Source organism: Phycodurus eques, chromosome 2 (genome assembly GCF_024500275.1).
Source record: "Phycodurus eques isolate BA_2022a chromosome 2, UOR_Pequ_1.1, whole genome shotgun sequence".
In the NCBI taxonomy this organism is placed as follows: Eukaryota; Metazoa; Chordata; class Actinopteri; order Syngnathiformes; family Syngnathidae; genus Phycodurus; species Phycodurus eques.
In genome coordinates this window covers 34,951,231-34,979,227 of record NC_084526.1, presented here as the reverse complement: position 1 = coordinate 34,979,227, position 27,997 = coordinate 34,951,231, and the positions used below count along the sequence as shown (strand labels likewise).

The window sequence follows — 27,997 nt, the reverse complement described above, 5'->3', positions numbered from 1 at the left end:
TACTTCTTTCACCTGCTGAGAAGGTCTGTGAATGTGGTTCCTATTTAGGGCATTATCAACGGTTACTGTGCCCAAAACTCCTCTACAAGATATCAGCTTCATGCTTTGGTACCATGCAACCTCGGTTAGGCTATCAGCCTAACTGAGGCCCTCGCGAACAAAGGAACGTACCTGACATCGTGTTAGGAATTTAGCAGTGTAAACGTCATCTGCTATTTTTGTCCTCAGGCATCAGGGGGAATAATAAAATGTCCCACAGTGGACATGAGCGCATCCATGTTGGATGAAAGTAAACAAGGAGCAGAGGCTGCTATTAACAAGCATGGAAGAGAGCTGCTCTGACACCCCAACTTGACCATATACATTGAGGCACACCTCATAGACAATGATTATCCATTACAAAGACATTGGTTGAACAATTTGTATGCTTCCAGCTGTATGGACTGGAAACAGATTGGGCAATGCTGATTTCGGCAAGGCAAACTCCATAAGGCCCGCTTGGCTGAATTTGCTGTGGAAGAACCTGATTGTATGAGAGCTCCGAAGCTCAGTTTCTTTGCATTTCAGTCCAAAGAAAAAAAAAAAAAAGAATGAAAGTACCATAACATTTAAGGCTGTAACACGTAAATCTTTAACACTGACTTTTGACTGCTGTACACTTCAGCTTTGTGTGAAAAAGTACATCACTTTTAAGTATTTCTTGTCGGTTTTTTTTGTTGTTTTTTTAAAAAATCTTCACCAGATTCTCTTGGTGTTATGTTATTATTGATGTCAGTCTGAGTGACATGTAGGCACTTCTTTTCTTGACACTGCTGATTCTTAAAATGAAAAACTGCCACATAGAAACAGAGCTTGCATTGTTTGGGTGCAGGCTCCGCGAACACAACAGCCAACAGATGTTTCTGGTAGCGGGAACAGATGATAATCTCTGAAATACACACTTGGTTATTATTTAAAATCATTTAAATCAATGCTGAAGGGAGCTGATTTGTAGCTACTACTATAAATAAAATAACATTTGAATTTTAGCCTGTAAAGATGTTTGATTTTAAAGCAAATCCAGCACAAAAAAACAACTTTTAAATTTTAAATAATAAAGTTAGAATAAAAGAGCACCTGAAATCACTGAAAGCACTGTACAAACAAACCTTGTATTTTAGCAAATAAGTGCATGAATTAGTTTGAAATCAATAAAGCATCACCAATACTGCACTCTAACCACACAGAGTCATCTCCCACTCCACCAAGGCCACTCGTCCACTTTGGGGGCTGTCTTTCAAAATTGCTTCATCATTTGCATTTTTTTCTGTAGCCTTAATGAAGGTAGTCACCGTTGCCTTGAGATTTACATTTGCGTGCCTTCACCCCACACCGGCTTGGCTCGGACATCGGAGGGGAGATAAAGACGGTCCCCTTCAGCAGGTATCCGCACATCATGAGGCCCAAGATATGGCGGCACTATGCTCTTTGGCCTTCATGCGCAGAGAGGCGATGCTGGAGGACTTGCGGTCAGGGTCCATGTTGAGGTCGTAGGCGTTGAGCCCCGTCGCCATGCCGGGGGATCCTCCAAAGAGGCCGCCCAGGTGAGCCTGGCCCATGTGACCTCCGGGGCTCGGAACACCCAGGAACTCGGACACCCCGCTGGCCGAGTGGGGGTGAGGAGTCATGCAGGACGTCACCGTGTCACAGGGCACCACGCAGCCTGGCACGGGTGACGCTGCACTGCTGCCGCTAATCCAGGATGGATTCTGTATCTGACACAAAAGAGGGGGAAGGAAATCAACATATACAAAGAGAGGAATCTAATCTAATCCAAGGCCTTCCAACTCAGTAAGGCTTGCTGATGTAACTTCAACTATATGAGCAATGGGACTGTTTGGTAAACTAATCCGATTTTAAATTTGCCTCATAGGGCCAGCTAGCTGGCCCACAATGACATCAGCAGTTTTCGGTCCTCTCATCGGTTGGTCAGAGCGCAACTTTTCCACCCAAATTCGACTAGCAAATCACATTTATAGCAATATCCATGCATGAATATATTTAATAATCAGCATCTCTAGCGAGTATGATGCATTGTATTTTGTTTATTTAATGTTTTGGTCATGTTATTAGACACATTTTGATTCTGAATTGCTCCAGATGAGCATTATGTTTCTGTATTGCATTGAAGTTGCAGTTTCTATAATAGCAACATGATGGTGGTATTACGAGGTGAATTAACCACGATGAACATACTGTAAATTGAAACATTTTATGAAATAGGGATGATTAATTTCAGGGGTGTTTTGGGCAGAGGATTAGAAGATGGGTTACTGGGATGAGTAATGGTAGTAGTAGTTAGTGGTGTTGTGGATGTTTTTGCTCTGCTTACATTTTGTCCATCAACATTAAAACATTTCTAAGTAAATAGTAGAAGTCAAAAAAACAACAACAACAACACTATAGCCCATAAATAAGTATATCACAGGCCAATGAAAACATGTAAGTACAGTAAGTAAGTACTGTATGTCATATGTCATAAACCCAGAACCCCCTGTATAAGAATTTTGGGCTTTACTCCCTTTTTACACACTGCCATTGTTCTGAACATAACTGGATAGACATCAACTTGCAATACCTGTGCGTAACTCTCGGGACGTGTCAGCAGCGGCAGCTCGTAAGCTGTGGAGAAGTGCGTTCGAACCTGCTGCATCTGACCAAAACGCTCCCTCTTTCTCCATTTGGCCCGCCGGTTCTGGAACCACACCTGCGCAGAGGACGCATGCTCATTTAGAACAACATCCCTGCCTTTGGTTAGCAACACTTATTTAGGGTAAGGAACCATATTCGGTAACCCAAACTTAGTTAAAATGGACAACGAAAGGTGATGAGAGAAACGAAAGAATGAAATCTTATTACATCTACATTTAATCATATCAATATTATCCTCACTAGACTACAGGGCGGCACGGTGGATTATTAGTGAATACATCTGCCTCACAGTTCTTAGCTTTGTGCTTCGAATCTCAGTTTACGCCCTCCTGTGTGGAGTTTGTATGTTCTCCCTTGGCATCCACCCACAATACAAAAACATCATGTCAGGTTCATCGAAGACTCTAAATTGATCATAAAAAAAAGATAATCATGTAAAAATATATAAAATAAATATAATCTATATATATATATATATATATATATATATATATATATATATATATATATATATATATATATATATGTATGGCGGCACGGTTGCCGACTGGTTAGAGCGTCAGCCTCACAGTTCTGAGGACCCGGGTTCAATCCCCGGCCCCGACTGTGTGGAGTTTGCATGTTCTCCCCGTGCCTGCGTGAGTTTTCTCCAGGCACTCCGGTTTCTTCCCACATCCCAAAAAACATGCATAAAATTGAGACTCTAAATTGCCCGTAGGTGTGCATGTGAGTGCGAATGGTTGTTTGTTTCTATGTGCCCTGCGATTGGCTGGCAACCGGTTCAGGGTGTACCCCGCCTCCTGCCCGATGACAGCTGGGATAGGCTCCAGCACGCCCGCGACCCTAGTGAGGAGAAGCGGCTCAGAAAATGGATGGATATATATGTATAATAAAATAAATACTTCTAAAAACAGTCAGCACGGTGGATGACTGGTTAGAGCATCAGCCTCACAGTTCTGAGGACCCGGGTTCAATCCCCGGCCCCGACTGTGTGGAGTTTGCATGTTCTCCCCGTGCCTGCGTGACTTTTCTCCGGGTACTCCGGTTTCCTCCCACAACCCAAAAACATGCATGGTGTGTTGACTGTAGAGTAAATTGCTCATAGTTGTGAATGGTTGCTTGTCTATGTGTGCCCTCCGATCAATTCCGAGTGGGTGTAACCCGGCTCTCGCCCGTAGCCAACTGGGATAAGCTCCAGCTCCCTAGTGACCCTAGTAAGAAGAAGTAGTATTAAAAATGGATGGATGATACTCATAAATAAATCTAACAAAATGCTGAATGAATAAATTTTTTAAAAAACTGCCCTAATTCTGGGCACTGGACAAACGTTTTCGGCCAACTGGCCATCACATCTCCGGGAAATGAAGTGGTAATGTAGTACTGCTTTAACAGCTTCATCGCTTCTGGTAAGACTTTCTGCAAGATGTTGGCCTTTGAATGTACTAAAGAGCACTTTACCGTTCAAGTTGTAATATATATATAGAAAAAAATATATATATATTTTATTGACGCTTGGACCAGACGAGCGTTTGATCAATGAAAATAAATAAATAAATACAAATAAAAAGCTTGGAAAATGCTGGCAAAAAGGGTGCGCAGGTTTTCTAAACAGCCTTCATTTATACAACAAAATGTAAACAGATCTCTCTCCGTTCACCTTTGCTTGTTTGCAATGTGACAAGAGCTGAGTGCCTCATGTTTCCTCAAACCATATTTGACGTTTGGACATAAAACTGCTGTGTAATGAAAGCATCAGTGTGTTGAGTGACATCACACTGGCTGAAGCCGTGACACCAGTCCCACCGGCGGATTGATTAGCGCCCAAAGTGAGCTTCTTGTGTTTCACCTATCAGCTCTTTGCATGTACACTGCACTAAGATTAGGAGGCAATAATGGGAACGTTGAAACGTGAGATGGAATTGCGCCTTAGCTTTGTTTGCATTTTCCTTTTTAATTTCCTGTAGCCTAAAGCTCCTGGCATTCCGATACTGTCGCTGCATAAATTACAGAAGCACAGCAGATGTCTTCCTCTGCGCTTTCTTACACGCAGCCTTCAAATGTAACAAGACTACAGTGATACGCTAACTGTTCCAGAATCGGTTTATACCTTTTTCCTAATGCAAGATGATTCATGAGCGTCTCATTCTGTTCGAATCTCCCAGCCCAATCTGGAGGTTATTATGAAGGGAGAATGTATTTGCATGTTGCACACACTGTCTCGTGACAGTAATTGGTAAAGACCTTGACAGCTTAAGTAGCTGCTGGACTTTCAATGAGGCTTTATTTATGTTGCAGCCCGAGAGAGAGAGCGAGCAGAGAAATGCCAAACAGGCCCCAGCAGGAGAGCTGCACGGGCCCAGGAACACTTTGAAGTGTGAGAGCGGCTTGGAGGATTGATAACCCGCCTCCGCTGTCACTCACGTCAGCTGAACAGAAATCTGAGGCTGAGCCTGGCTTCAGTTTTCTAACACCCCCAAAGCACCGTTAATATGACGGAAACACTTTGGACCAGTGTTGTGGTTCGTGAAATGTAGGGTTGTGCTGTTTGACCCCCTAATCCTACCATATACACTGACTAATCACAACATTAGGCACATGTGTGTTGGAAACATTCAGCCTTTACAAACAATACTCCAGTTTCATCGACACTGTCAGAGAGGTATTACCCTATGTTCATTCTTGTGGTTGTAGTACGCAGTAATGCATCAGATGTTTTTTACCGACTCACCATTCATGTGTACAGTATATTCTGTATATACAGGTGCATCGAAAATAAATTAGAATATTGTATGAAAGCCCATTTGTTTCAGTCGTTAAATTCCAACACAGTCCAAATAGGGGCCCTAATCTCTATATTAAAAACAATGCTATTATTTATTGCGATGGTGAATCTTGTCTTTTTGTTAGTTTCAATTGAAGATGATAAAGGAATTATGTAAAAAATAAATAAATCATTCCCACCTCAACAATAATAAACCAATTGCATCGGTTATAATTATTATGGGTGGTCAGTATATTTTATCCACACGCAGACGTGCGCACACACACTTATGCATACTATCGTATAGCGCGCAGGATCATTAAAATTCCACCAAAGTCATTTATGTCTTTCTAAATACATTAAATATGTTTGAAGGTAATAAGTGTTGAAAGCATGCAAAGACTGAGAGCGATTTAGTACTGAATTGTTGAGATGCAGCTTTAAACTCTTTTCCACCACCTCAGCTCGCCGGATTTTCGGTGCAACTTTCATCTGAAAAAATGTAGTCTGGCATCTCAGAATGCATCCATTTATTTTCTATGCACTTGTCATCATTAGGATTGGAGATGAACTGGAGCAGGGTACACCCTGGACTGGAAATATCTATTATCACACGAGACAAGGATAATGTCTACGCTAATCAATAAAATGAAAGATATGACATATTCCTATAGATCTTTTTTTGTGTGTGTGTGCTCTCTGAGCTCCCCAGGCCCAGACTGACAGGACAGGGAATCTGAGAGATGTCATGGTGTCGGAACTCCTGACCCTTGATCCATGGCCCTACGATGTATATAACGCCAATCTGAACTCACTTTCTCCCTTTGAAAGCTGCAGAAAGAAAAAGCAAACAACTTCAAACTGGGTCCTACTTCGTTCATTGATTCATGTTCAAGACTACAGGTCAGCCTCTTTCAAGATGTATTTAACACTTTTTGTCAAAGAGGGTTTAACAATTTGTTTTTAAGAGTCAGTGTTAACACCAATAGCATAAAGGTTCACCACTTGAGAGCTGTGGGTCTTTTTTTGCGTGTGAATGTCCTGAATGGAGCACAGAGCGGCAGACAAGGTTTCTCGGCCCTTTTATCTTGTACCGCGAGAGTTTAAGAGGGCCGCTGGGAGAGCCAAAGGCTGTGAAAGCTGCAGCCATCTGAGGCACTCGACTCTGTGATTGTGTGAGCGTCAGAGCGACCTTCGGAGCCGCGGGGCTGAGTTATAACCCCGCGGCTGCACACATTTCCTGTGTTGCAGCTCCTCTCCGCCAAGATTGGTTCTGATCTTACTCTTATCTCATGCCACAGGCACATGGCCAATACGTAGTCGAAATCAAATATGTATTCCTTTAAAATTGTCTTTGACCATGTCAGACATGGGCTGATATATCAATGGCTACCTTGCTCTAGGCTTTTGTTTCACACTTCCACCCAGGAGACCACAGCGAGGACACATTCTTGTCTGAACAGGATGTTAATGAAAGAAAAACACAGAGAATCCAAAGGCTTAGGTTGTCTACAGCACACACACATGCACACACACAGATGTGCACATCAACGACAGACGAGTAGTGGTATACAATAGAAATGTGCTGGAATGCATTACAGCTCCACCACCGGATTGTACGCAAAGTGGTCCAAACAGCGACTGGATGTTTCAGTCTCAGTCCAGTTCGAGGGGGTGGGTGGCAAACCTGGCGTTCAAGGAAAGGATGTTTACGAACGTGCCGTTGACCGCCATCAAAACACCGCAGAGTTGAGCTCATCTCCTCATATGCTGATGATGAATGTGTGCTCTCCAAAAACACAACATGTGAGGCCCAGGCAACCCAAACCATCAGCCCCCCCGTCCCCTTCCCCCACGGGCCCCCTGGCCTCCCCCACTCCCACATTACCAGATCAATGTCTCACGTTTTGCTGTGAGTGACGTTATCTGTGCAGGCCTGCAGATGTCGAAGGACCCACGGGCCGGTGTCCATACAGTACAAAGGCTGATTCCACTGAATATTATTATTATTACCGTTGTCAAATTATTAGGGATACCTAAATACACCACTTTCTGGCCATTTTCCCAAATACATTCGCCACCTTCCTCCCATCCTATAGCTGATCTACTGTATATGCATTCCTTCTGTCACTTTACGTAATATATTGTCTTTAGCTGCATTCCAGTTCCCAAGCCTAGATAAATGACAGGGGTGTGTCAGGAAGGATTCAAAATGAGATTTTCTGTGAAAAACCCTGATGGAGAAAGCCAAAAGTAAAGACTCCTATTTATTTTGTGTGTGCTTATAAATGAAAAATGCTTATAAATTTGGAACATATCGTAATATGTAGTACAAGTGTGTACATGACCAATGAAAGTGTTAGTACGAGAACTGAACGTTATTGTAAAGTGTAGTAGCTTCAATTTTTGATTGGTCAACAGTACATTGCACTGGAATGCGAAATTTACAAATCATCAATTTTGGGTGGGAGGTGTGGCACACCCTGGAATGCTTACCAGGTAATTGTAGGGCCGGGGGAGAGCATGAAACATCCACACAGCATGGCCAGAGTGGAGATTTGAATCTTGAACCTCAGAACTTTGAAGTTGACGTGGACTAACCACTGGACTAACGCGTTGCACAAAACAAAGCATGCCATTAAAAAAAAAAAAGAAATTTCCAAATTTCAATGAAGAGGATGCGGAGCACTGCACTGAGTAGCATCCCCCACTTTTTTTTTTTTTTTTTTTGCCGAATCCAGTGTCGTTCAAACCCTTCAAGCAGATGATACAGCTAGCGCCATCCAAACGTTACATCGTCAACACTTCAACACTACCTAAGCAGATCAGGGTCAAAGGTTCCTAAATACTCATCCATCCATTTACCAGTATATCCTGTTCAAGGTCACAGGAAATTTGAGGCCTATCCCAATTGCTGAAATATAGACTACACCCTGGATTGATTGCCAGTCACTCACAGGGCGGTTGTGATCGGTCCATTGAGTGAGAATCAATCCGACAACTATACAGAAGCCAGTGAAGCTAATCAATGTTTATTTATACAGTACATCTTCCATTCCCACTCACATTCATTTATTGGGTCCTAGAAAATGGTGTTCTTTCTCTATAGAGTGGCTTATTTTCCTAATCCTGCACTACTGTGCTGCACGGTCTGATGTTTCAGACTGCCTATAGTCATTTGCTCTCTTTTCAGTCATCGTTCATGCAAATATTGGTCAGCTAACGTCAATCATTAAGATATTACAGTGTGGCGCCAGAGAGTAAATATTTCTTCAAAATGGTATTTTCTTTGTTTGTTTATTGGCTTCTTTTAAAGCCAAACATTGAATAGAAAGAATTACAAATTTGGCCTCATCTGGAAGATGGATCTGGCAAAGCACATAATAAGGGTGGCTCATAGCTGGAAGTAATTTATAATAAATGACTTAATCTGTGTCTATAAAATAAATTGTTGTTTAGTAATAATTGAAGGTTTAAGGTTGTTGTTAATGTGTTCGTCACATGTTGTTCAAGTCATGAATATGTATTAAAGTTAAAAGGAATTCAATACTTTCACAAAAAAAATGTGATGCTTCTTTGTCAGTGTTACCTTTTTAAATATAATATCATGTCTAACATGTAGTCATTGTTACCTGCACACGCGCTTCAGTCAGGTCCGTCCGTAGTGCCAGCTGCTCACGAGCGTAAACATCTGGATAGTGCGTCTTCTGAAAGACCTTCTCCAGCTCTTCCAGCTGGTAGCTGGTGAAGGTGGTGCGATTGCGCCTCTTCTTGCCCTTGTTGCTCTCACTGCCATCACTTTTGTCATGGGGGATCGCTAAATCAGCACCTGGTGGCCGATCAGATGTTGCGTTGATGCCCTGATCCTTCACAGCTAGGTAGCTGGCGTCCATTGTTGGATGGTCGGAGAGTGAAGTCAAGTCAGAATCTGTCAGATTTGAACTGTCTTTACCTAGAAGACCGAGAGGAGATAAAGCACTTTCAAGTATTCATGAATGAAACACAGTCGTGGTTTCTGGCATGTGCGTTATGTGCGGCTGCACGGGACGGCATTGCTGGGGAATGGCAGCATGCCCCAAAATGAAAGAGAATCATTACGTAAAATGGTTTTCTGTTGTGTAATGGCATGACATGTCAATCATTTGCATTTTTATGGGGAATTTGCGCCCTCTTGTGGAGTCGCACTCTGAAGAAGAGATGCAGTGTGGGGATGAGGGTCCTTGGGAATGATGGGAAATGTAAGTTACACTTATCGTAAACACGGAGAGGAAAAGGTCAAAGCTATCACGTGCACAAATTTGAAAAAAAGAAGGAGAGGAAACGAGCTTAGGATTCAGCTATGAAGACAACTTTATTCTTAATGACTGTAGCATGTTATTATATGGGGAGTGTAGTTATAACTTGACGGCACGGTGGACGACTGGTTAGCACATCTGCCTCACAGTTCTGGGGACTGGGGTTCAAATCCCGGCCCCGCCTTTGTGGAGTTTGCATGTTCTCCCCTGGGTGGGTTTTCTCTGGGCGCTCCGGTTTCCTCCCACATCCCTAAAACACGTGTGGTAGGTTGATTGGAGAATCTAAATTGCCCGTAGGTGTGAATGTGAGTGCGAATCGTTGTTTCTTTCTATGCACCCTGTGATTGGCTGGCGACCAGTTCAGGGTGTACCCCGCCTCCCACCCGAAGATAGCTGGGATAGGCTCCGCCAGCCCGTGACCCTAGTGAGGATAAGTGGTATAGAAAATGGATGGATGGATGGATGCATAGTTCTAACTTGAAATCGTCGATAACCTCTCATGTAACATTTATTAGTATAGTGCTCAGTGACCCTGATTTATTAGCCCCTCGCTAATTTATTAGCCTCATGCAAGATGCTTGCCTTATTGCTTCAGATACTTGCTTTTCTTGGTTGAAATAAACTGTTTAGATTTTTTTTTTTTTAGATAAGAGTAGGCGGTTTTAGTTGTCAATAACAACAGCTCACCTATTCATTCGCCAGTTTTTTTCCAGTGTGTGTGTGTGTGTGTCTTTGTGTGTTTGTATGCGTGTGTGTGTGTGTGTTCTTGTGTGCGTGTGTGTTTGTGTGTACTGGTGGCGACGTGGAGAGGGGTGTCCCAAAGGACATCTTGCACAGGGTGCCATTCAAGCTAGGACCGCCTCTGAAGAACGTATTGATGATTTTATTGAGAGAGAGAGAGAAAATAGCCTACTGTCCAGTCTATTAAGATCCAATACAAGAGTTACTGTATATTGAGAATTGTAATTTTAAAAAGATCATCATGCTCCGTTTGAGTGACAATGCTGTATATTTATTATTGTGGTTTAGTTCTTTAGCGTAAAAAACTGCACCTCATAAAGCTGGGAGAAATTATTTTGTTGAAAATTAACATCTCGCTCTTCGATGCAATGCAAAGCAGCCCTTTTGGGGGCACAAGCCACTGCAAACTGTAGGCCGGTCCCAAGCCTGGATAAATGCAGAGGGTTGCGTCAGGAATGGCATCCGGCTTAAAACTTTGCCAAACAAATGTGAGCGTTCATCTAAAGAATTCCATACCGGATGGGTCGTGGCCCTGGTTAACAACGTCCGCCCCCGGCACCGTTAACCTGCAGGGCGCTGTTGGAAAGCGGGTTCTTCGGCAGAAATAGAACAGGAAAGCACAGAGCCTAGAACTGAATGTGGGGACTTTGAATGATGGGACTATGACAGGAAAATCTCGGGAGTTGGTTGACATGATGATTACGAGAAAGGTTGATATATTGTGTGTCCAGGAGACCAGATGGAAAGGCTAGAATAAGGCTAGAAGCTTAGGGGCAGGGTTTAAATTATTTTACCATGGTGTAGATGGGAAGAGAAATGGAGTCAGGGTTATTTTAAGGAGACTTGGTGGTGGAATCTCACAGTACAGGAAATCATACAAGGAAAAGGGTTAGCTAAGAAGAAGTGGGACACTGAAAGGACCGAGGAGAGGCGAAAGGAATACATTGAGATGCGACATAGGGCGAAGGTAGAGGTGGCAAAGGCCAAATAAGAGGCACATGATGACAGGTTGGACACTCAAAAAGTAGAAAAAGATCTACAACCCCAATTCCAATGAAGTTGGGACGTTGTGTTAAACATAAATAAAAACAGAATACAATGATTTGCAAATCATGTTCTACCTATATTAAAGTGAATACACGACAAAGACAATATATTTAACGTTCAAACTGATCAACTTTATTGTTTTTAGCAAATAAACATTAACTTGGAATTTTATGGCTGCAACACGTTCCAAAAAAGCTGGGACAGGGTCATGTTCACCACTGTGTTACATCACCTTATCTTTTAACAACATTCAAAACATGCTTGGGAACTGAGGACACTAATTGTTGAAGCTTTGTAGGTGGGATTCTTTCCCATTCTTACTTGATGTACAGCTTCCGCTGTTCAACAGTCCGGGGTCTCCGTTGTCGTATTTTATGCTTCATAATGCGCCACACTTTTTTATTGGGAGACAGGTCTGGACTGCCGGCAGGCCAGTCGAGTACCCGCACTCTTTTACTCCAAAACCACGGCATTGTAAAAAATGCAGAATGTGGTTTCTCATTGTCTTGCTGAAATAAGCACGGTCGTCCATGAAAAAGACGTTGCTTGGATGGCAGCATGTTTCTCCAAAACCTGTATGTACCTTTCAGCATTAATGGCGCCTTCACAGATGTGTAGGTTACCCATGCCATTGGCACTAACACAACCCCATACCATCACAGATGCTGGCTTTTGAACTTTGCATCCATAACAGTCCAGATGGTTCTTTTCCTCTTTGGCCCAGTGGACACGACGTCCACGATTTCCCAAAACAATTTGAAATGTGGACTCGTCAGAACACAGACCACTTTTCCACTTTGCATCAGTCCATCTTAGATGAGCTCGGGCCTAGAGAAGCCAGCGGCATTTCTGGGTGTTGTTGATAAATGGGTTTTGCTTGTTTCAAGTTGCAGTTACGGATGTAGCGCCGAACTGTATTTACTGACATTGGTTTTCTGAAGTGTTCCTGAGCCCACGTGCCAATATCCTTTACACATTGATGTCGGTTTTTGATGCAGTGCCGCCGGAGGGATCGAAGGTCACGGGCATTCAATGTTGGTTTTCGGCCTTGCTGCTTACATGCAGTGATTTCTCCAGATTCTCTGAACCTTTTGATGATATTATGGACTGTAGATGATGAAATCCCTAAATTCCTTGCAATTGTACATTGAGGAACATTGTCCTTAAACTGTTGGAGTATTTTCTCACACACTTGTTCACGAAGAGGTGAGCCTCGCCCCATTTTTGCTTGTGAATGACTGAGCAATTCAGGGAAGATCCTTTTATACCCAATCATGGCACCCACCTGTTCCCAATTAGCCTGTTCACCTGTGGGATGTTCCAAGCAGGTGTTTGATGAGCAGTCCTCAACTTTCTCAGTCTTTTTTGCTACCTGTCCCAGCTTTTTTGGAACGTGTTGCAGCCATAAAATTCTACGTTAATGATTATTTGCAAAAAACAATCAAGTTTGTCAGTTTGAACATTAAATATCTTGTCTTTGTAGTGTATTTAATTAAATATAGGTTGAACATGATTTGCAAATCATTGTATTCTGTTTTTGTTTCGGTTTAACACAACGTCACAATGTCATTGGAATTGGGGTTGTATACAGGTTGGCCAGACAGAGGGTTACAGATGGGAAGGATGTGCAGCAGGTTAGGGTGATTAAGGATAGAGATGGAAATGTGTTGACTGAGGCAACCATTGTGCTGGATAGATGGAAAGAATACTTTGAGGAGTTGATGAATGAGCGAGAAGGAAGAGTAGACGAGGCAAATGTGGTGGAACAGGAAGTAGCAATGATTAGTAAGGGGGATATTAGAAAGGCACTAAAGAGGAAGAAAAATGGAAAGGCAATTGGTCCTGATGACATACGTGTGGAGGTATGCAATCATATAGATGTGGCTGTGGAGTTTTTGACCAGTTTGTACAACAGAATTCCCGCGGGTGAGAAGATGCCTGAGGAATGGAGGAAAATTGTGCTGGTGCCCATTTTTAAGAACAAAGGTGATGTGCAGAGCTGTGGAAACTATAGAGGAATAAAGTTGATGAGCCACACAATGAAGCGTTGGGAAAGAGTCGTGGAGGCTAAACTCAGGACAGAAGTGAGTATTTGCGAGCAACAGTATGGTTTCATGCCTATAAAGAGTACCACAGATGCATTATTTGCACCGAGGGTGCTGATGGAGAAGTACAGAGAAGGTCAGAAGGAGCTACATTGTGTCTTTTTAGAACTAGGGAAAACCTATGACAGAGTACCCAGAGAGGAACTGTGATACTGCACGCGAAAGTCTGGAGTGGCAGAGAGGTATGTTAGAATAATACAGGACATGTACGAAGTCAGCAGAACAGTGGTGAGGTGTGAGTTGTGCTGTAGGTGTGACAGAGGAGTTTAAGGTGGATGTGGGAGTGCATCAGGGATCAGCCCTGAGTCCCTTCCTGTTTGCAGTGGTGATGGATAATCTGACAGATGAGGTTAGACTGGAATCCCCGTAGACTATGATATTCGCAGATGACATTGTGATCTGCAGTGAAAGCAGGGAGCATGTGGAGGAATAGTTAGAAAGATGGAGGCATGCACTGGAAAGGAGAGAAATGAAGATTAGCCGAAGTAACACATAATATATGTGCATGAATGAGAGGGGTAGTGGGGGAAGAGTGAGGCTACAGGGAGAAGAGATAGCAAGGGTGGAAGACTTTAAATACTTGGGGCCAACCGTCCAGAGCAATGGTAACTGTGGTAAGGAAGTGAAGAAACGCGTCCAAGCAGGTTGGAACGGGTGGAGGAAGGTGTCAGGTGTGTTATGTGACAGAAGAGTCTCTGCTCGGATGAAGGGCAAAGTTTGTAAGACAGTGATGAGGCCAGCCATAATGTACAGATTAGAGACAGTGGCACTGAAGAGACAACAGGAAGCAGAGCTGGAAGTGGCGGAAATTAAGATGTTGAGGTTCACTCTAGGAGTGACCAGGGTGGATAAAATTAGAAATGAGCTCATCAGAGGCAGCACGGTGTATGACTGGTTAGAGCGTCAGCCTCACAGTTCTGAGGACCCGGGTTCAATCCCCAGCCCCGCCTGTGTGGAGTTTGCATGTTCTCCCCGTGCCTGCGTGGGTTTTCTCCGGGCACTCCGGTTTCCTCCCACATCCCAAAATCATGAATTAATTGGAGACTCTAAATTGCCCGTAGGCATGACTGTGAGTGTGAATGGTTGTTAGTTTCTATGTGCCCTGCGATTGGCTGGCAACCAGTGCAGGGTGTACCCCGCCTCCTGCCCGATGACAGCTGAGATAGGCTCCAGCACGCCCGCGACCCGAGTGAGGAGAAGCGGCTCAGAAAATGGATGGATGGATGGAGCTCATCAAAGGGACATAAAAGGTTAGATGTTTTGGAGACAAAGTTAGAGAGAGCAGACTTCCATGGTTTGGACATATCCAGAGGAGAGACTGTGAGTATATTGGTAGAAGGGTGATGAGGATGGAGCTGCCAGGCAAGAGAGCTAGAGGAAGACCAAAGAGAAGGTTGATGGATGTCGTGCGGGAACACATGAGGGTCGTTGGTGTTAGAGAGGAGGATGCAGGAGATAGGTTTACATGGAAAAGGATGACTCGCTGTGGCGAACCCTAACGGGGCAAGCCGAAAGGAAAAGAAGAAGAAGAAGAAGAAGCTCTATGATGCAATGCAGTTCTATACCACTGAAAACAACAGCCATAATAATAATAAAATAATATTGTTCATTAAAACAAAATACCTATCTGGCAGTGGCAAACAAAAGTGAACATTATTTTCTGTTGCTAAATGAGATTGGGCATGTGTAGCTAATGAAGTGACTGTTTTATTGTACTGTGCGAGCTCTTTGCAGTATCTGCCAACAAAAATATACATTTAAACCTGAATATAATTGTGTGAACGTGCTGAAACTTTAACATTACCACCACTGGCATCATCTGAACATTTCCATTGTGCCTCTGAAGTACTTCAAATGACAAGTCACTTGGCAACTTTGCACGGTCCATAATTCAAATGCAGGATTATGACGGGGTGGAGCAAATACATTTCTTGGTCTTTAGTTGTGAAATTTTTTGGCTCACAGTGTTAATATGAGTGCTGATTAGTTTTCCCGCCTGTATGTGTGATGCATGATGGATGGACTGGGTAGCTGCCTGGAGCCACTGCAGTTCTCCATAGATAATTTGCAGATGCACTGAGGTAAGGACACTCTGAGGCTGTAGCTCAATATGACATCAGGTGGCAGTTTTTATTGCAAAAAACATTGCCAGATTTGGATGTCTGCCGTGCAGCGTCACCTGGACTGTCACACTTAATTTGCAGAGATGTTATTTCTGGCTACAAGGTACTGAAAACACTCACTTAATGTCATTGCTGCGTGTGAATTTTAAAGCCTCAGACAGATATTTGCTAATAAATCATAACAATCTGTCTGCCAATGTCCATCAAAATTATTCAGTGCCTTACTCATTTTTGGATCTGATCACCTCAAGTAGATCGTGGTATAGCTAAAAGTAGTTTTGGAGTGTCTTGAATGAGTGTCGGGGGACTCTTTAGCGTGACCCGTTGCCTACATACAAGCAATACCCTCTGAGGTGATCCATCCATGACTCTCAGTGTAACAATCCCGACATGTTTTTGCGTTCTTGTGGGCTCTCGACTTTGGGTCGCGCACACCGACTGACCCGTAACCAACAAGCATGCTGGGTCACTAAAATGTAAGGGGAAATGGCTGGGTGTTTGAACATATGAAACGTGTTTTTTTTTGTCCCTACGTATTGCGGCAAAGCACTATGAGCTTTACATTGAGCAAACACATTTGTTCAGAATTCATTAATAGTATTGTGGTTCACCTCAAGTCCAGTAGATGAGATAGTAAGTGGGTTGTAAAGATAAATGGAGCAGTTTAAATGGTACAGAAGATTCATCCATCCAAACATGGAACCTGGACAGGTCGCCAGCCAATCGCGAGCAACATATACAGTAGACAAACAACCATTCAACAATTCAAATTAACAATCAACCTGACATGCCTCTTTCGGGAATGGAGGAGGAGTAAATGCACACAAACACAGGAGAACATTAGAACTCCGCACAGGAAGGTACAAGCCCAGATTCAAACCCAGAACCTCTGAATTATGAAGCTAACCACTATTTCATCATGTTGCCACAGAAGATTCAATTCAGTAATACTTATATTTGGACACAATTTTGTCACTTTAATATTAATACTGTTCCCCAGTGTCTGCTATTATGTTCATCCAACATGTTTTTTCAAAAACGTTATATATATATATATATATATATATATATATATATATATATATATATATATATATATATATATATAATGTAAAGGCACACTCCATATTTTCGAGATTAACTGAAAGTAAATGTTTTGGTGTATTTTTATGCTGCTTGTTAAAGATCATCCCACCAAAAGCTAAACAATGCTCATTTGTGTGCATGCAGCTCGAATATGCTTCGCCATCCATCCATCCATTTTCTTCCGCTTATCCGAGGTCAGGTCGCGGAGGCAGTAGCTTTAGCACGGAGGCCCAGAATTTCCTTTCCCCAGCCACTTCATACAGCTCTTGTGATGGGATCCCGAGCCATTCCTGGGTTAGGGTTAGCGTGTTCTGGGTCGTCTCCTCCCGGTGGGACGTGCCTGGAACACCTCACTGGGGAAGCGTCCAGGAGGTATCCTAATCAGATGCCCAATCCACCTCATCTGGCTTCTCTCAATGGGGCGGAGCAGCGGCTCCACTCTGAGCCCCACCCGGATGACCGAGCTTCTCACCCTATCTCTAAGGGAGACCCCGGACACACTGCAGGGGAAACTCATTTCGGCCGCTTGTATCCGGGATCTTGTTCTTTCGGTCACGACCCACAGCTTGTGACAATACGTGAGGGTAGGAACGTAGATTGACCGGTAAATTGAGAGCTTCGCCTTTCGGCTTAGCGCTTTCTTCACCAGAACGGACCAATACAAAGTCCACATCACTGCAGACGCTGCACCGATCCGCCTGTCGATCTCTCGTTCCATTCTTCCCACACTCGTGAACAAGACCCCAAGATACTTGAACTCCTCCACTTGGGGCAGGATCTCATCCCCGACCTGGAGAGGGCACTCCACCCTTTTACGACTGAGGGCCATGGTCTCAGATTTTGAGGTGCTGATTCTCATGCCAGCCGCTTCACACTCGGCTGCGAACCACTCCAGTGAGAGTTGGAGATCACAGCTTGATGAAGCCACATTGTCTCCAAAAAGCAGAGATGCAATACTGAGGCCACCAAATTGGACCCCTCTACGCCTTGGCTGCGGCTAGAAATTCTGTCCCAAAAATTTCTGAACAGAATTGGTGAAAAAGGGCAACCTTGGCGGAGTCCACCCCTCACCAGAAATGAATCTGACTTATTGCCAGCAATGCGGGCCAAACTCTGACACTGGACCCCGCTGACGATGCAGAGCTGCTCCACTGTTCCACGGCCAGGACGAAAACCACACTGCTCCTCCTGAAACTGAGATTCAAATTCTCCAGCACCCCTGAATAGACCTTACCGGGGAGCCTGAGGAGTGTGTTCCCCTTGTAGTTGGAATATACCCTCCGGTCCCCATCCTTAAAAAGGGGGACCACCACCCCAGTCTGCCATTCCAGAGGCACTGTCCCCGATGTCCACACGATGTTGCAGAGGCGTGTCAACCGGTACAGCCCCACAACATCCAGAGCCTTTAGGAACTCCGGGCAAATCTCATCCACCTCCGGGGCCTTGCCACCGAGGAGCTTTTTAACCACCTTGGTGTCCTCAACCTCAGAGATAGGAGAGCTCGCCTCAGAGACACCAGATCTTCATGGGAAGGCGTGTCGGTGGAATTGAGGAGGTTTTCGAAGTATTCTCCCCACCGGCTTGTCGTCATGAGTTGAGGTCAGCAGTGCCCCATCCCCACTATACACAGTGTTGATGGTGCACTGCTTCCCCCTCCTGACACGCCGGATGATGGACCAGAATTTCCTCGAAGCTGTCCGGAAATCATTCTCCATGGCCTCACCGAACTCCTCCAATGTCAGAGTTTTTGTCTCAGTGACCTCCATGACATGACATGACCACAAAGTCGCTCATCAAACTGCGACCTAGGGTGTCCTGGTGCCAAGTGCACGTATGGACACATTATGCTTGAACATTGTGTTCGTTATGGACAATCCGTGGTGAGCACAGAAGTCCAATAACAGAACACTACTCGGGTTCTGATCGGGGGGGCCGTTCCTCCCAATCACGACCCTTCCAGGTCTTGCAGTCATTGCCCACATGAGTATTAAAGTCCCCCAGCAGAACAATGGAGTCTACAGCAGGAGCGCTCTCCAGCACCCTCTCGAAGGACTTCAAAAAGGGTGGGTATTCTGAACTGCTGTTTGGTGCATAGGCACAATCAACAGTCAGGACCCGTCCCCCCACCCAAAGGCGGAGGGAGGCTACCCTCTTGTCCACTGGGGTGAACCCCAATGTACAGGCGCCGAGCCGTGGGGCAATAAGTATACCCGACCCCTCTCAAGAGCACTGGTACCAGAGGCCAAGCCGTGCGTGGAGGTGAGCCCGACTATATCTAGTCTGAACTTTTCAACCTCACACACCAACTCGGGCTCCTTCCCTGTCAGAGATGTGACATTCCATGTCCCGAGAGCCAGCTTCTGTAACCGGGGATTCGATCGCCAAGGTCCCCGCCTCCGGCCACCGCCCAGCTCACATTGCACCCGACCCCTATGGCCCCTCCCACAGGTGGTGAACCCATGGGAAGGGGGACCCACGTTACCCTTTTGGGCTGTGCCCGGCCGGGCCCTATGGGTGCAGGCCCGGCCAACAGGCGCTCGCCTTCGAGCCCCACCTCCAGAGGGGTCTCGGTCTCTCGTCTGGGCAAGGGAAACCTATATCCATTTATTGTATTCATCACAGGGGTTTTCAGAGCCGTGGTTTGTCTGGTCCCTCACCTAGGACCTATTTGCCATGGGTGACCCTACCGGGGGCGTGAAGCCCCAGACAACTTAGCTCCTAGGATCAATAGGATACACAAACCCCTCCACCAAGATAAGGTAACGGCTCAAGGAGGGGGTGTATGTTCTGAATTAATTAAAATAATTAAAGCAGAATGTCAACCGATCACAAACTCAATCAAGTAATCGTGTTTGCTAGAGAATCCAAGCCCATAGTTTTCTGATTTTTGACTGATTTAAACCATGCAAAATCTTAAATGTTTCTAAAGTTCTGTAATTTTGGTGACACAACTCGCTCTGGGGTCCAGCAGGCTACAACATTGCTCCATGTCCTTGACCTATAGATCGTGTTAGGCCTGAAGGACCTTTGTTTGAAAAATTCCACCGTAAACACTCCTTGTAGAGATCATCATATTTACCATCATATGGTACCCACAGTCCCCACAAAGTAAGACCTATCAGTCTTTAATGACTATTGACCACTAACTGATAAAAGACTACTACTGCAATTTGGCAATGAAGGAGATAATGTGCCTTCTCCTTGCAAAACGTGAAAATGAGAAATGCCTTGCTGAGTCTTGCAGCACATGGAAACTTTTATCATGTCCGTGACTACAACCGACCGTCTCTTTTCACTAAATTATTACGAGACAATCGGTTCATCCTGAGCCTACACCTGCACCTCTGTGTGTCATAGCACATGATGAGTCCAACCAGTACGGCCATAAAATAATGATTTGACTTACAGCTGCACATGCAGGAGCACATGTTCCAGTAGCACTGAGCAGAGAGAGTATGTGTGAATATTTGGGCCTCACATCACCTTTTTTTTTTTTAAACAATTTCTACAACACTGCTGCACCAACTCTACAACTACAGCACTACTACAACTACACGATTCCAAGATAGTCTACAACACTATAACAATTGAAAGACAGGTGACATACATTACATAGATTACTCAATTATAAAATAGTATATAAAAACAATAGACTAGCACACCTCCAAAGCAAACAAATCTGTAAAAGGTGGCTAAGGACTGCAAATAAATAAATCCATAAATCTGCAAATAAATTAATCAATAAATCAATCAAAGGTTCTCAAAACACAACCAGAATGTAGATAGGCCATGCCAACACCTGTACGATCTTGCTGTGCATGTCAACCCAATGGGGCTTTGCATTGTCTTGTTGAAATATGTGATCCAATTGTCTTGAAGGCAGCATGTTTAGTGGCCAAGTATTACCATGGCACAGCCCGACTTCTGGTCTGATTCACATTGCCTAAAACAGTGACTCATTTTATCGCAATTCACACTTCGACTTGGATTGTTCATCAAGAAATCAACAGTGTTTGCCTTTATATACGCAACTAAATCAGGCAGAAGTGAATATAAATGTACGAAGCACCGCAATGGAATCAAATAGTTCATATAGGTGAAAACAAGAAGGTGTAATCTGCAAGCATTACTGACACCTTTTTTTCATTAGGGCAAATGGAGCTGTGCTCCAGAAGTTCCTTCAGTGTGTGTTTGAGTGACTTTGTTGGACTGGGTTCCTGCCTACTCTCCTTGTCCTTTGGACACACAAATTGAAACACAAATTGAAACACTAACAAGAAAATCATGGGTCAACTAATAACCCATTGTGGCTGATGTCCAGTCTTTCTTTTTATTATTATTTTTTAAAATCTAAAACACCACCACAGTGAAACAAACACCAGGATTGGAATTACAAACTCCGACCTGCGGGACAGTAATTCTGTGAGGAAAGAATGCATTTGCACGATTTGGGGGGTTGTTTTACGGTCTAAGATGAAGGGTTGCGAGGGAACATTGAGCTTCTGTTGGTTTCCTGATTGGTTGTGAGGGGTTGAAGCAGGTAGACTTACTGATAAGCACACTCAAGCATCAAGCTGCTGTACTTTGTATAAAGGACTAAGCAACAAGACCATTCAGGAGAGGGAATCAGCTCCCTACTTGGCCAGCTGTTCCATCCAAAATATATCATTCTACCTTCTCTGAATTTTTGTGAAAGCACAACAACCACAATATGAATAGCACTTAGTGTGATGCAAAACATATTGAAATAATGTCGTGCACACTCCCCTTCGTAAGTGGTGTAAATTTGCAGCCGTCTTGAAAACCGGAAATAGTCACAGCGTCCCACAGACAGACGATCAGCAAACATCAGCACAATGCTCAATTTTTTCCCCCCTCAATGTGAGAGACGTTCACTTTGAAAATGCGGCTCTGCTGACTGAGCACAGATGATCTATTTCAGCAGGCTGTGTAACGTTTATTGACTGTGAAAAGAATTCATGAAGTCCAAGACTGATAAATCACATCTCAAACACTTTTCCTTCTTTGCACACCGCCCTAACCCTTGTCTCTCTTCCAAATATTTCTTTCGCCCGCTGAAGCAAAGATGAACATCCTTCATCTTGTGTTGTTTTTGTGGTTTGATTGGAGAGAGAACATTCCATCTGAACGGGGAGGTTGCGAGAACTTTTTTTTTTCTACACGTCCTAAAGATACTTTGTTGTGAAACCTACTGAACAACATGATCTTCCGTGATATTCATCCCCATTCACTTTCAACATCATTTTCAGTTTTTTTTTTTTTTTTTTTTAAATAATGCTCATTCCCCACCAATATCTAATTACATTATCTCGGGCCCCACTCTTATCTGTTTTTACTACCCACAATCGAAAAGTACACACACTTCTCTCCCTATATATTTTGGTAAGTGCTCAAGCAAAAATAAAAAAAAAATTAAAAAAAAATCTCCTATAATTAAGAAAACACAATAGTACATATTCAACTTATGTATTTATTTCTGTTAACACAATCAACACCGCTAATAATAGGACTATGAACAAATGTCAGGTTTTTGTGACATATATATATATATATATATATATATATATATATATATATATATATATATATATATATATAAATAAATGAGACCAAGATAAATAATTTTAAAACATTTCTTGGAAGTCTCGGCCACCTTTGTACAATGGTCACTGCAGCGGACTGTTGTTCTATTAGTCATTTCAAACTGCTCTCTTTTGCACAATTGTCAATAAAATATTGTACCGGCATTACCACATTACTGGCAACCTTTTATTGCTCTGTGACTGTTTTTTGTTTTTATGTCTTTATGTCTCAAACTTATTCTCTGTCAATTGACTGTCTGTTGTCGTACTAGAGCGGCTCCAACTAGCGGAGACAAATTCCTTGTGTGTTTTTGACATGCTTGGCAAATAAAGATGATTCTGATTCTGATTAATCAACCTATAACCTGTAAAACTCAATTGGAAAAAAAAAATAAAATCATAGAGGGGAAGTAAAAATAAACAACTGCGATAGCATGGTTGCACAAGTGCACACAACCTCCGATAAATGAGAATGTGGCTGTGTTCAGAATTAAGTAATCTCAATCAAACTCACGTTAAATGGGGGTCAGCACACACCTGCCACCATTTAAAGTGCCCGTGATTAACCCTAAATATATTAAGGTGGGAGCATAATGTACAATTCTCCTAAGGACTCAAATAAATGCCCCTCAAATATCAAAACACTTTGGGTGGATTTGAGGAGAGAAAGTTATTTATTTATTAATTTACCTTTATTGATGAATGAAGAAAAAAGGGGCTGCAGTAAAAGGGGCACTTTTTTCATCCAGGGCAAATGGGCAGGTGCTTGAACACCACTCATGGGATCTATGTGTGCACATGCCTGGGTATTATTGCAGGTGGAGGTTTAACTGTGAAGATTGATGACTGAATGACTGTGTTCCTGTGAGAATTGCCTGAGAAATCATTGGAAAGGTTACACTGAGCATTATATGGCGTCTTTTGTCCAATTTTCCATACGCTACTGTTAAAGGCACATTCGTCAGTGTCACTGCACCATTTGCAGGCTCTGCATGTATATACACAATCTACCTACTGTGATACACTCCAATAAATGGCTCATCCTGCAGCGACACACTCCACAACCATGGCCACATTCAATTCTGACTGTTTTTCCCCCAACGATTTTTTTGGATCGTTTTAAATCATGGCTTCTTTGTATTGTATTTTAGTAGTGAATTCTATTTTACAATCTATTGGACGTTTTGTTCTACTTTAGTGCTTACATTGTTCTATGTTATCCATTTGCATCTGGTCTGCAAAGCACTTTTTGGCGATCTAGGAAAAATTACATACCAATACAAATTTTCCAGTATTTATGAAAATAAAAAATGTTGAATATGAATATTTATTTATTTATTAATTTAAAAAAAAGATATTTTTTAATTACTTTTAAAACAAAATTGTGCTAAAATCTTGTGTGAATACATTCCTGTTATTCTCTCTATGCTGACCCTCACCACAACTGGTTACTACATAAAATGTAATTGTATACATGTGGCGTTAAAAATGACATCTCCATAGGCTAAATTTTAAAGAAAATATTTTATTTTACAGCATTATAAATTAGAGATATTTTCAAAACTGCAGCATGTTTTTATTTATAAAAGCACACCTAGTCATTTTTCACTTGTAGTGTAGTGTAGTGTTGCAGAATGTTTTCCTTGAAGAAGAAGAAATTATCCTGCGAAGACCTCAAACAACCGTGTATCCTATACCCATTAGAGACATTTAAACTGGATACAATAATTACACCAGTTAAAATGTTTTTTTTTTTTGGGGCGGGGGGTTGTTGTTGTTTTTTTTTTAAATAACCATGATCTTCAGATGTGAAGTGACAATAAAGTGAGCAGAGGAAGTTCTGGACTGCTTCTTGCCCTGCTGCTCTCACCGGGCCATGCAAAGCGGGCCTGAATGCAAATTGGCCTGCCAAAGCTGAAACTAAATGGTAAAACGATCTTGAGTCCTTGTCACCTCCACTCATGTCACAGACATACTAAAGTGTGTCTCAGTTGTCTGGGCCTGTGGCTGGTTCCCATTACGGCCTGCTCCAACCAATCAGCTCGGACGGCCTGTGCAGCCAGAACAGCAAAATGCACCAGGTCTCACGACATAGGCGAGAAATGAGGTACTAGAAGAGGCCTGGTGCACTTTATCGCTAAAGACCTTCGTATACATCAGTACAGTACTGTTTGCTATTGTGGCAGTGATCATCCCAGTATCTTAACATATGGATGGCAATATGGGTGCGGTTAAATGTTTACACATTCAATCTAGAGCCCAATGTTGCAAAGATCTGAGCTGCGCGATGACATTACAGGGCCTCAAACGGAATTTCTCTGGCGTGTGTGCGTGGGGGAAGCGGCCCACGACCCCAAACAGATGAGACAGGAAGCTAAAGGTCACACGCTGAGGGGAGACACGGACACATCAAACGTAGAAACGTGTTGTCTCTGGAGGATCGCAAAGACTCGGAGGGGGATGCTTTGCATAAAGAAAGCTTTCCCCGAGATCCCTCTTTGCACAACTTTCACCGGTATTTTTTTTACTGCTTGTACAATAAAGTGTCCGTTTTCCTCAGTCAGTGTGTGATGCTGGTATTGACAGGTAAAGTGGCGTTGGAAAGCAATATTTACATGAACATTTCAGACAAACATGTCTCAGTGCAGTTGAGCTTTCATCACATTGATAATTTCCCCCCTTCTTTGAAACCTTATTCTGGAGAGTAATAAGCCAGGGGGAAAGTGAACAGATACCACCTTGAGCAATGCATTGTTTTAAAACTTTTCCTAATGGAAATTCTGCAGATGTTGTGACCTAAATGTTTGCGGTAAAGGTTAAGTTTAACAATTTCACCAGGGTTTGTTAATGCTTAATGTGGCCCAATGACTACATGAATTAATTCATCAAATAAAATAACGTACGGCAGAGGTTGACCGAAATTAATGGGAGAGCTCATCTAATTAACTTTGAATTTTAAAACTACAATTTGAAACTGTAATTGAAATGTTATTATACACACACCTGTATGTAATGTATTATTTATTATAAATGTGTGTTATCCATTCTTCAGCAAAAGATGAATTGATTTGTGTCAGAAACAATATATGTAGTATTTACAATAATAAAAGAATGATTTAATGTAATTATATGTATGTAATATATTTATTTCAACCTGAAACTAAATGTTATCTCATGACTGTCTTTAAAAAAAACCAAAATAATATGACCAAGTTGTACTTGATTTGCTTTCAGATTTAAAAGGCCTCAGTGGATGGAGCGCCGGTAAAGCAGATTTTAATAAACATATTTAAACGTTTTACAAAGGGAAATAAATTACAATGTTGTTGTCTTAATGAATAAAGTACAATATTATGTACGTTTTAACTCTAAACGTCAATTGATTGATTAGTTCAAACAAATGAAGTCGGGTTTGGTCTATTTAAATTGTTTCAATGTCTCATGTGTTTGAATTCACAGATACAATAAAAGAGAAAGGTAAGTGTGATTTTTACGCAATGAAAAGTGTGTATTCATCGATTGGGTCGAGAAAAAGGCCCCATCACTTTATACCCGACCTCGTCGATCTTTGCAGTTAAATTCATTTTTAAAAAATACATTTGTAAATTTGCACACTTTTTCAATCTCTGTGGATGGATTTCTTTTAATGAAAGTCAATTTTAGATTAAAAAAGAAAAAAAAACGACATCCAATTAAATCACCACAGATTTTTTTTTTTCCTTTTCTTGTCACTGTCAATTTTGTATTTGGTTGTTTTTCTTCCTGATAACACGATCCGTCTCCCAGCTGTTGCTCCTCGGTGTTCATCCCCAAACGAGGGTCAAAGTTTTATTTCCCCCCCTCATCAGCGGCCCATTAAGGCCCAATTAAATCTAAGTGGGGCCAATAAGGCCGATAACAACAGCAGGAAAGTAAAAAAAATATTTATTTTTTTAAAAACGAAAACACGGTAGTTAAATTCTGCGTGCCTGTTCGATGAATTAGGAATTGTAATTTGATGAGGCAACGTGAGCTTCAGGAGGGGAAAGATGATCACACACAGAAAAAGTTTGTAACGCCTTTTGGAAGTTCTTCTTCATGAATTCAGCAACAGGCCGTGCAAGACAGGCTGCAGCATCCTCCTCCACCGTTATGTTCTATTTCTAGGGGGCGCGCTCTGTAAGAAAAAGCCAGGGCCCACTCACCATAGCAGGGGATGATCTCTGCGTCGTGACCGCCCTCCCGGAGCCCCTCACTTTCCTCTGGGGGTGTTTTGCAGGAGGACCTGTGCGTGAAGAGATGGAATTTGCTGAAAGCAGCGTGACCGGCGTCCAATGAGTGGCACTCCTGCTGGAACGGGCTCCGCGGCTTGTCTCCGTACGCGTGACCTTTGTGGGCCTGCACGAACGCAGCGGGGCTGTATTTGGTGTCAGCCGATGGGAACGTCCTGAAGTGGTCCGTCTGCTCGTGCCGACTTTGTGCTGCAGAAGGACTATAAAATGAATCCATGGAGGTCATGTCGCCGTATGGACTGCAGATCTCGGCGTTCATGCCTAAAAAAAAGGTGAAAACGCTCTCTCCCCCTCCCTCCCTCCCTCTCTCTGGAAAGGAAAGCTGAGCACACATACACAAGCACACACGTGCACGCACACTCTCACATACACACGCCTCCTCGATAGCACACGCACACATTCGCGCATGGGCCCACAGCAGCTGGCTTTGGTTATAAAACCATTGAGAACTTTTCCAGGAACACTGTCGTTGAGCAAACACCCCCCTTGGGTCTGACAAGAGCTGAGGATGAGGAGGAGAGGGTGAGGATGACCTCCCGCCTCCGAGACTTGTGCCAAGTGCCGGTGACAAGAACGGGCGAGGGCCCTTATTAGTCAGAAATTATGGAGGGGAGGGGGGTTTCAAAAGGTCCTGACACGTGACATCCACTGAGTGGTGAGACAAACACATCCCGTGAGTGATGGTGGGAGGAACTCGATTTCATGGTTCATCCGCAATGCTTCATTAAGGGCCACTGGCCCCTCGACACGGGGCCCCACAAATGAGGATTCAATGGCTTCATTCATTAGTATTTACAATTGAGACCATCAGCTCAAGAGATTTATTTCTGTAGGCTGCTGTTGTATATTTTAACCCCAAGGTCACTTTTAAAAAAAATATATATATTTTTTTTAATTTTTATTATTATTATTATTATTATTTATTTATTATGTTCTTGCTCATACTCCCTGGCTGAAAAAAAAACTATGTACACTGCCTTATTTAACAGGGCCGAAATATAAGAAACACTCACTCTCTACAATGCAGAGCAGTTGCACGCCACTTCAAAATATACAACCGCTATACAGTTATGAACATATTGTTCATTTCATACCTCTCACAGGGTCAAACAAAACTGACTACTGTTGCTTTTGTGAAGGCAAAGTTTGAAGAGAGCTCTTGTATTCCATTATGCAGGTGTACCTATTGTGAACTCTTTATCATTATTTGAGAAAATGATAAAGGACATTTCTATTTGAAATGTGTTAATTTAAAGCATCATTCAAGAATGGAT

The 27,997-nt window shown here is 42.9% G+C and overlaps 2 protein-coding genes across 3 annotated transcripts in view; one reads left to right on the top strand and one right to left on the bottom strand.

Annotated features, from left to right (window-relative positions):
- ext2 (exostosin glycosyltransferase 2) overlaps positions 1 to 27,997 on the top strand; it is a 68,129-nt gene that overhangs the window by 38,465 nt on the left and 1,667 nt on the right. The window contains exon 16 of one of the 2 annotated variants that reach the window (XM_061670475.1): positions 4,987 to 5,077. The exons of the other annotated variant lie outside the window; for it this stretch is intronic. Within the exon in view, the coding sequence (XP_061526459.1) occupies positions 4,987 to 5,062 (76 nt within the window). The 3' untranslated portion in view covers positions 5,063 to 5,077. Of the gene's footprint in view, positions 1 to 4,986; positions 5,078 to 27,997 lie in introns of those variants that run through there. 2 annotated transcript variants of the gene reach the window in all.
- LOC133399177 (homeobox protein aristaless-like 4) lies at positions 648 to 26,982 on the bottom strand. Its single transcript, XM_061670476.1, has 4 exons — positions 26,637 to 26,982; positions 9,085 to 9,404; positions 2,618 to 2,746; positions 648 to 1,754 (listed from the first exon to the last, which is right to left on the bottom strand). Exons 1-4 carry the CDS (start codon positions 26,980 to 26,982, stop codon positions 1,434 to 1,436), a joined length of 1,116 nt encoding a protein of 371 aa, XP_061526460.1. The 3' UTR covers positions 648 to 1,433.